This window comes from Cervus canadensis, chromosome 25, assembly GCF_019320065.1.
Source record: "Cervus canadensis isolate Bull #8, Minnesota chromosome 25, ASM1932006v1, whole genome shotgun sequence".
Lineage (NCBI taxonomy): Eukaryota > Metazoa > Chordata > Mammalia > Artiodactyla > Cervidae > Cervus > Cervus canadensis.
This window is the reverse complement of record NC_057410.1, coordinates 8767855-8777841: the sequence shown is the minus strand read 5'-3', so window position 1 is coordinate 8777841 and position 9987 is coordinate 8767855. Positions and strand designations below refer to the sequence as shown.

General features: G+C 41.8%; 1 protein-coding gene across 2 annotated transcripts in view; it reads left to right on the top strand.

Annotated features, from left to right (window-relative positions):
* The first annotated feature begins 5237 nt into the window (after positions 1–5237).
* Positions 5238–9987, top strand: part of WIF1 (WNT inhibitory factor 1) — an 88015-nt gene continuing 83265 nt past the window's right edge. Inside the window, exons 1-2 of one of the 2 annotated variants that reach the window (XM_043446330.1) lie at positions 5238–5701; positions 6251–6390. In XM_043446330.1, coding sequence (XP_043302265.1) covers positions 5557–5701; positions 6251–6390 — 285 coding nt within the window. In that variant the 5' untranslated portion in view covers positions 5238–5556. The remainder of the gene's footprint in view (positions 5702–6250; positions 6391–9987) is intronic. The other variant, XM_043446329.1, reaches the window with a different exon arrangement.

Here is a 9987-nt window from a genome sequence, read left to right as displayed (position 1 = left end):
CCCTCTCTCCCCAACTCCAGGCTCATCACACCGCAGATCAGTACCTGCAGGGCCTGGATCATACCATTCTTTCTCTCATCTCTTGGTTCTTGCTACTGCTGGACATCATCCCAGTCTGCATTCAGTTCAGTCGCTCAGTCGTGTCCGACTCTTTGCGACCCCATGAATCGCAGCACGCCAGGCCTCCCTGTCCATCACCAACTCCGGGAGTTTACTCAAACTCATGCCCATCGAGTCAGTGATGCCATCCAGCCATCTCACCCTCTGTTATCCCCTTCTCCTCCTGCCCCCAATCCCTCCCAGCATCAGGGTCTTTTCCAACGAGTCAACTCTTCGCATGAGGTGGCCAAAGTATTGGAGTTTCAGCTTCAGCATCAATCCTTCCGATGAACAACCAGGACTTATCTCCTTCAGGATGGACTGGTTGGATCTCCTTGAAGTCCAAGGGACTCTCAAGAGTCTTCTCCAACACTACAGTTCAAAAGCATCAATTTTTCGGCACTCAGCTTTCTTCACAGTCCAACTCTCACATCCATACATGACCACTGGAGAAACCATAGCCTTGACCAGACGGACCTCTGTTGGCAAAGTAATGTCTCTGCTTTTAAATATGCTCTCTAGGTTGGTCATAACTTTCCTTCCAAGGAGTAAGCATCTTTTAATTTCATGGCTGCAGTCACCATCTGCAGTGATTTTGGAGCCCAAAAAAATAAAGTCAGCCACTCTTTCCACTGTCTCCCCATCTGTTTCCCATGAGGTGATGGGACCAGATGCCATGATCTTAGTTTTCTGAATGTTGAGCTTTAAGCCAACTTTTTCACTCTCCTCTTTCACTTTCATCAAAAGGATTTTTAGTTCCTCTTCACTTTCTGCCATAAGGGTGGTGTCATCTGCATATCTGAGGTTATTGACATTTCTCCCGGCAATCTTGATTCCAGCTTGCGCTTCTTCCAGCCCAGCGTTTCTCATGATGTACTCTGCATGTAAGTTAAATAAGCAGGGTGACGATATACAGCCTTGACGTACTCCTTTTCCTATTTGGAACCAGTCTGTTGTTCCAGTCTGCATTAGGGAACCTTTATTGAAGTCCCAGACTACCCTGTGCACAAACCCATCACAGTGCTCATTCCTCCCTATTGTTCATTAACAACCTCCCCGTTAGACTGAGATCAAAAGCCGGGGCTCTTTTAACTTGCCTTTCTATCCTCTGTACCTGTACAGTGCATACGTCAGACACACAGTTTTTTCTGAATGAATGAACCAAAAATCTTTCAGAATCCCAGGTATGAGATTTCTCCTTTGAATTTCCGATCCTATCTCATCAATAATCACTATATTCTGCCTTGAATTATGGTTACTGGATCCTTATCTTACTCGTTTTAATAGCCCCAATGGTCTTTTAGGCTTGGGATTGTGTTTACTACATAAGAGTATGTAGTTTCATGATATTTTTTATTGCCTTTGTCTTTCCTGTTGCTTCTAGGATAGTTTCTTACACAAAATAGATGTTAATAAATATATGTCAAATGCGTAAATGAGTGAACAAATATATGAAGCTCCCCACAAATGCAATTGATGAGAGTGAGTTACACAAGGAAAGCAAGGATAATGGGCTGGAAAATAAATGGTAGAGTTTTCAAACTAAATGAAGTTGACTTGTAATACGTCCTAGCACATCATTTCCAGAATTTTATCCTGTGCCAGTAACTATTGTTACATTACATTTTTATTTGAGCAGAGAAATCTTAAAATATGACTTTTTTTCTGAGTGAAAAAGCCTCTGTGCTCTTTAACATGAGAAGAGTCCAGCCTGATTCAGTCTTAGATGGACCTTCTTCCCCAAAAATACACCCTCTTACTCTTGAAAATAGCTGACTGGCATATAACATCTGTTCCTTCCTTCCCTTCAAAAACCAAACGAAAGCAAATCCAATATCTTTAAATAACACTTTTCTCTGTCATAAAATGTAATTTCTCTAAGTGTCAACTGCTGGGGAGAAGTAAACAGAGAAAAAAATTCCTTACAGCTCGATATATTACCAGTATCACCAGTACCAGATTCAACTGTTGCAGAAGAACCTCCCTCAGAAGAAGTTGAGGTAGGAGGGAATTTAGTGCCTCTTTTTCTCTACCAAAAAGTAAATTTTATGAAGGATATTTCTCAATTACTATTTGATTAGAACAGCCTGTAGAGGGCGTCCTTACATCAAGAGCTGTAGGGGTTAGACCACTATTGAGGGAAAAAAATATTTTCAACTAAACCTGCACCTTTCTGGAGTAAAGAGAATGTCCACTGTGTTGTGAAATTATTATCTTTGACTGGGGCACAATTAAAAATTGGCATTACAATGCTAAAGTGCTTTAAATATTGCTAAATGTATATGACTGCATTACATAAATGAATATTCACTGAAATAAAAAATAGTGAAATCTTTGAATAGACGTGAATTTTATTGTAAAGGTAGAATGGCTGTGAAGATTTGGTTGCAAACAGACTTAATCATAGACTTAATCATTTACTTAATCATTTACAAGTAAATCACACTGATTTACTTGTCAGTGTGAGGTATAGTGGTTAAGAGAATAGGCTTTGAAATCAGAGTGACTGGGATTTGAACCCTGACTCTGCCACTGACCAGGTAAGTAACCATAGTTACCACTGGGTAACCACAGTCAGCTAACTTACTGGACCTTTTTGAGCCTTGTTTCTCCATCAGTAACGTGGGAATAATAATAGCACCTACCTATTTAAAAGTGTTGTGAGAATTAAGTAAGCTCCTAAAGTACTTTTACAATTAAGAAGTTCAAATCCATTGGAGATTTCTTGTTGTTAGGGAAATTAAAATGGAGGAGGTCTTGTTCTGGCTTCAGAAGAAGGAGAGCAGGTTCTGACCTGCTTCTGACTGGCCTGGCCACTGCCTGGATTCCGTGCCTGCCTGCAAACACAGGTCAGGCGGCACTACAGATAAAAAAAGGAGGTGGGCTGGAATTCTTGAGCTCCTGAGGGTCTGGCCAGCATCCCCACATCCCAACCCCAGATCTAACAAAATCCTATGACTCACAAGATAAAACAAACAGCACTGTAGAAGTTTAAAAAAGAACCAGGGCTGCACTTTTGTGTGCAAATTGATGATGTGTTTGTAGCCCAGGATTATAAATGGGAGCCCTGGAAACTGTAATTTGAAGTCTCACCCATGGGGTGGGTGCATTGCCCAGGACCTTTTCCCAAATGGGACTCCAGATTGCTATCAATGAGGGACTTCCTAGGGCTGTTCAAGCCTGGATGTTGGTTGGCACAATTTGGTGATGTGTGTGCTTTTACTTTTCTTTATTGTTTATTTTCTTTTCAGTTCAGTTGCTCAGCCATGTCCAAATCTTTGCTACCCTATGGACGGCAGCACGCCAGGCTTCCCTGTCCATCACCAACTCCTAGAGCTTGCTCAAACTCATGTCCATTGAGTCGGTGATGCCATCCAACCATCTCATCCTCTGTCCTCCCCTTCTCCTGCCTTCAATTTTTCCCAGCATCAGGGTCTTTTCCAAAGAGTCAGTTCTTTGCATCAAGTGGCCGAAGTATTGGAGTTTCAACTTCAGCATCAGTCCTTTCAGTGAGTATTCAGGACTGATTTCCTTTTGGGTTGACTAGTTTGATCTCCTTGCAGTCCAAGGGACTCTCAAGAGTCTTCTCCAACACCACAGTTCAAAAGCATCAATTCTTCGGTGCTCAGCTTTCTTTATGGTCCAGCTCTCACATCCATACATGACTGCTGGGAAAACCATAGCTTTGACTAGAAGGACCTTTGTCTTTTCTTTTAATGACTGTATAATTGAAATGAAGTCAGTCCTCGATTAAATATTGAAATTGTTTATTGTGTGTGACCAGTGGTTTCTTTTGTTAACAAATCCTTCAAACCTAAAATCAAAGTAAAACTTTCAGCAAAACACTTGTTCTTTTCGAAGATCAACAGTTGTACAACTGAAAATATTTCATAATTAGAAATGCATATTCTTTAGGAACTCATGACCCAATACTTAATGCATGCACCTGTTCCACTTCAGGTTTGCTCTCCCACATTGTACGTGTGTGCTCAGTAATGTCCAACTCTTTGTGACCCCCTGGACTGTTGACCGCCAGGCTCCTCTGTCCATGGGATTTCCCAGGCAAGAATACTGGAGTGGGTTGCCATTTCCTTCTCCAGAGGATCTTCCTGACCCAAGAATGGAACCCACCTGTCTTGCCTCTCCTGCATTGACAGGCGGATTCTTTACCATTGAGCCCTCCCCACAAGGGATTGAGTTGAACAACACGCCAAACCCCACAGGCTCAATCCTTGGGACTTCGGTCGCAGCATTTGGATGCCAAAAAAACAGAAGTAAACAACCTTTTTCTGAGTCTGAAATCTAAGTTAAAACAAGAAACCCCCTTTTGCTTCCGTTTTCATCACATCCAAGGGATTTGGCAGGGGGCAAATCAAATCTCTCCTGGGGTTTAATGGGTGCGGCTGGCCAGAGCCCCTTGCCAGCCAACTACTCTTCCCCTATGCAAGGCCAGAGCCTTGGCTTGCTCTAAAGCGCCTGCGATTTCAGTACCAGCGCGGCGCGCCTCCAAATTTCTCGATATACCCCCAACTGTGAAGATGGTCATGACTTTTGAAAGCCCGACCCCAGCAGGTCAGAGCTCAGGGTGCTGCCGGTGAGCAGGGAGAAGAGCCTCCACAGCTGTAAGAAGCATTCCCCGCGGTGTCAGACCCGCGAGGAGTGAAAGCCCCATGCCCCGGCCAGCCCCAGCGCCAGCAACCAGGGTGCCTCTAGACAGTTGGCCTCTCGGGTTTTAAATGGATGGGCATGCGCCAAGTGTTTGCAGATGTGAAGAATGACAGTGGAGGAATGTGGGAGAAGTGGCACAGTGGGAAAAGTGGAGGAATCTGAGCCTTTATTTAACACCGGGGTACCAACGGAACTTAACATCATCATCATCTGGGTTCAGTCAAGCCGTAATAAGTCAGCTCACCGCATTTCCCTCCGTTCATGCCTCGTCTGGCCAGAGGCGGAGGCAAGTGACGTCCCTGGGGTCCCTTGGAGCGCCCTTTTCCGCGTCTGCTCCCACGCGGCGCACGGCGGGTGGACTCGACCTCCGGGGCTGCGTGCCGCCCCCCCAGCCCGCGCCGCCCAGTGGCGGCGACTGGGCACCGTCACGCATAGCTCGCACCTCACTTGCGCCTGCCCTTCCCGCTCTAACTCCCGCTATATTTAACCCTCTGACCGTTGTGTCTCCTTCGGCGGGCTGGCTTCTCCTGCTTTGCCAGTCTTGCGCCTCCTCTCCCTCCTCTCGCACCTACGCCCCCTTCCCTTGTCCGGCTCTCGCCAGTTCTTCTCCCTCCTCCTACTCCTCCGCCGGCTCACCCAGGCTCACGCGTCCCAGAGCCAAGAGGCTACACGCCCAGCCGTCTACGCGGGGAACTGCCCGGGCTGGGAGACAACTTAAGGGCGGCAGGTTGGGTAGGTACGGGAGGAGTTTCAGCTGCGAGAACCACGATCCCGGAGGTCCGGAGTAGCATGGCCCGGAAAAGCGCCTTCCCTGCCGGCGCGCTCTGGCTCTGGAGCATCCTCCCGTGCCTGCTGGTGCTGCGAGCGGAGGTCGGGCAGCAGCCGGAGAGCCTGTACCTGTGGATCGACGCTCACCAGGCGAGAGTGCTCATAGGTATGGTTTCGCGGGAGCTTCTGCTTGTTCCCAGATGCCTGGGTCTTCACTCCCTCTAGCTCTTCTCTTAAAGGGGAGATACATCCATTTAGAATGTTTTTAAAACTTAATTTCCAAGGAGGATTGTCCCCTTTTTAGTTAGCTGCGTGCTTGCTAAGTCTCTTCGGTCGTGTCGGACTCTGCGATTCTATGGACTATCGCTTTTCCATCTAAGAGTTTAAACTCTTCTCTCCATAAATTTCAGCTGTTCTAATGTTCTGATCATGCTGTTGTTGGTTTCTACAATCCAGCGTTTTTCAGTGGACCGAGCATTTGTTGGCATCGGTTTACTCCACAGTTCACTCCGTTTCACTGAGAGCACACGTCTTTGCTATCATTCTTATCATCCCCAGGAATATTAATTGGTACTTGAGGGCAGGTGCTTTGTGAAAAGAAACGACCCATTACTAATTCTTCGGTGTTCTTTTGGCACGCAAGTTCTGATTTGGATTCTTCTCAGTTCAGCTAGTTTGATAGCTTTATTTTGTGTGTGTGTGTGTTTTAAACCAGGACTGGAAGAAGATATCTTGATTGTTTCAGAGGGGAAAATGGCCCCCTTTACACATGATTTCAGAAGAGCACAGCAGAGGATGCCAGCTATTCCTGTCAATATCCAGTCCATGAATTTCACCTGGCAAGCTGCAGGGCAGGTGAGTCCCGTTAACGAGAAGGGCTGGAGAAAACCACCCTTTAATATTTCCAGCACCTGATGGCAGGTAGAAATAAGGCCATATCGTGTGTAGTCGGCTACATTTTTCTTTTTTACAATTTTCCAGAGTGATTTCTCATCTGATCTCCAAAGCAAATAAAGAGTTAACTCCCATTTATTTAAGTATGTCACATAAATTGAAGATTCCCAAAAGAAAAAGCTAGGCAAAGTGCCTCAGATCATTATTTTAATAAGTCTCAGTGTCTTCAGACTGCTGGAAATATAATGACCTCAAATAGCAGCATTACTTTTTTCTGTGCTCATTGACAGTAAAATTTAACATAATACTCAAAAGACTCTTTTCCCCATAGTATTGATATATAGCAACCACCTGTGACATTGTTTATACTTTAAAACAATTTTTAAAGTCTGTAAGTACTTTTGACATTGTGCCTTTGAAAAAATGGCATATTGAGTGTTATTCACTAATGATAACACTATATTTTTCTGGTACAAGTTCACAGACTCAAAGTGTCATAAAAGAATGTTTGTAAAATATTGGAAGCTCTTGGTTTTTAAATACCTTCACATGGAAAAAGAAAACTACACCGTATTTTTATGAAGAAGCAGTTCTTTTATTTCTTAGCATATTAGCATCTTTTTTTATGTTTCAGTATTACATAAATGACCTGTAATTTGGAAAAGAAAGGGAGGATAAAATGTAAGCTTAGTTTCTTTTCTTCAGTTGGAGAATTTACTCTAGAGGACAAATGGTAAGTTAATAAATTCTTCTGCTTGTTAGTGGGTAAAATGTGTCTACTTATGAAAATCATTGTAATTAAAATCACATTTTAGGTCTTTTTATTCTAAAGCTGCTTAAATGGCTATTTTCATAAAGAATGTGATCCAGAAAACGCTTTATTAAAAAGTAGTTACTTTGAATTGAGATACCACTTCGGTTCTCTCTAATTCCCTGCTGTGGTATAGGCATGATTATTTAAGCTGCCTTTTCCACAGGTCTGTTCTCCCATTTTTCCTTTCAACTCTAGATCCTTCAACACTTCCACTGTCATAAAGGAATAGAGGTTTTGGGTCCACCAGAGTTCCTAACAGGAGGGTCATCTATTCTAATACCCCCATTTTGCAGATAAGCTCACTGAGGCTCCTACTGCCCTCTGGGGAGGGTATTCCTTTCCTCCCCCCCCTACAGTTTCCTCTTCATAGATACTTTATGGACAGCTAATCTTGAATTATTGTGAAACCCAGTAATAAATCAGTGAATGGCCTTTAATTGTCACCTTTTATTTTTCACCTGAATCTATTGTGTTTGATCACTTGTCAGCTGGGATCAGTATTGATTCTGTGATTTTTAAAAAGAACATTTTCTTTACTTCTATAGATTTGTAAGAACCATTAGGGACTTCCCTGATGTCTCAGTGATAAGAAACCTACCTGTCAACGTGGGGTACAAGGGTTTGATCCCTGGGCTGGGGATCCCCTGGAGGAGAAAATGGTAACCCATTCAAGTATTCTTGCCTAGGAAAGCCCATGAACAGAGGAGCCTGGCAGGCTACAGTCTATGGGGGTCAAAAAAAGAGTCGAACACAACTTAGTGACCAAACAACAACAAAGAACCATTAGTTACTTTGACTTGCACCCTTCCCTAGCTGAAAGTGTTCAGTAACTTCAGGCAAAGTAGAAAATGTTAATAGCTCTGGTTAATTGATTTGATTGGTTTATCAGTCTATTTATTTTTCCTATTAGTTTGTCTTCTGAAGAATGGAACTTGAAGCAAAGGCTTAAATTCCATGCTTTCTCCCCTTTGCAAACATTGGCATATTGTTGAGTACAAAATGGATTGCATATCAAACAATCTGAGGAATATTTTTTATAGAGGATTAGAGGGAGTGGTGGAACTGGTATGTAGATGAAGCTTCGAGAGTCTTTTTCTCTCTGGTTTAGGTGTTGATTCCTCTTGTGGATTATGCTGGCCGATGTTAGCACCTCAGTTCAGTTTGCTTCAGATAGTTACCATATGTAACTGTGTAAAATCTGTTATGTTGCTCTCTTGGGGGAGTTGGGGATACTGAGAAAGGGGAAAAGATCTACATGATGCCAAACAGCAAGATGTTTTAAAATATTATTTAGATGTGACTAATGCCAATAAAGTTCTGTGATTCCAGCACCATAATATTTGAAATGCATGGAAATTTTGAATATGGAAAAAATATGACTTCAATACCAAAAAAAATACTTTAAGATTTTTGAAAGGCAACTTTGGCTAAATCCAAACGACATCAAAACCTCTACATGGAAAAATAAAGAGTTCCTTCCATTATCTAGTTATTTCATTCAAAATAGCAAACCTCTAGGGATTTCAGCACAAGCAAGACACATAACTGATTAATGAAAATTTAAAAATTAAATATTAAATGTTTTGATAACCCATGGAAAATTAAGAATTTTAGGACTGAAAATTCAGTAGATGTTATCTACTTCCAGTAAAGTATTTGTTCACTAACCCAAGATATTCTTGGGGCCATCTAAAATTACTTTCATGTTCGACTCCAAACAAATGCAAATAAAAATTACAGTGAGATTCATTTCCTCATACTACATTGGTCAAGTTTTTAAAAGTATTTTTAGTTTGTGGAGAATTATCCATACTGATTTGTTTCTGATGCATGTTAGCCTTTCTGCAGGGCAATTTGACTCTGATGGCAAAAGAATTGACATAGATCATTTGACTAGGATATTTTACTCCCGGAGATTCATCCTAAGAAAATAATCATGGCTATGAATAAAAGTTTTTGGTGCCAGCCTATTCATGGTCATGCTATTAATAAAAGAAAAAAAAATGGGCAGAACCTAGAAGTCTGTGATAATGGCAGGAAGCATTAATAAGAATATCTAGACATCTACTCAATGCCATGGAAAGATGTTCATGACATATTATGCAATAACCTATAATAGTATATTCTGTTTAGTTTTATTACAAAATATGTAGACAGTTGTAGAAAAACATGTCTGATAAATGTCTAATCCTCCAAGGTGTTAACATTAGTTATATCTACCTTTATTATGTTTTGGTTTTTCCACAGTGAATGTGTGTTGATTTGTAATTTTAAAAATTGTTTTACATTAAATATGTGTAAAAAGTTATACTTCACAATCTAAAACTGGATAATGTTCTGTATTACAAATAATTTACTTATATTTTTATCCAGTTTCATTTTTGCACTGCAGATCCCTCAACAAAATGGTGAAAGAGTTTGTTTCCATGGCTGATCTTAACCTATGGAGCCCAAAGAATTTGCTTATGTGTATCTGATCCTCACCGACTAGTTTTTTGTGAAATCTTCAAAAGTCTGCTTTGCTAAACTTTCCTGCCTGAAATCAGATTCCTTGACCTCTTCCTCTCTCTTAAATTCATATTATCCATGAAAAATCCTGTCTCTACTTGATTGCCCATCTAAAATATTCATTCATTTTCTGACATGCACCCTCTCAAGGCTTTTAGATGAGAGAATTTCTACTAAAGAGGCTTAAGCTTAAAAGATTTGGGGTAATTAAAGGGAAAATAGTCTTTATTATTGTA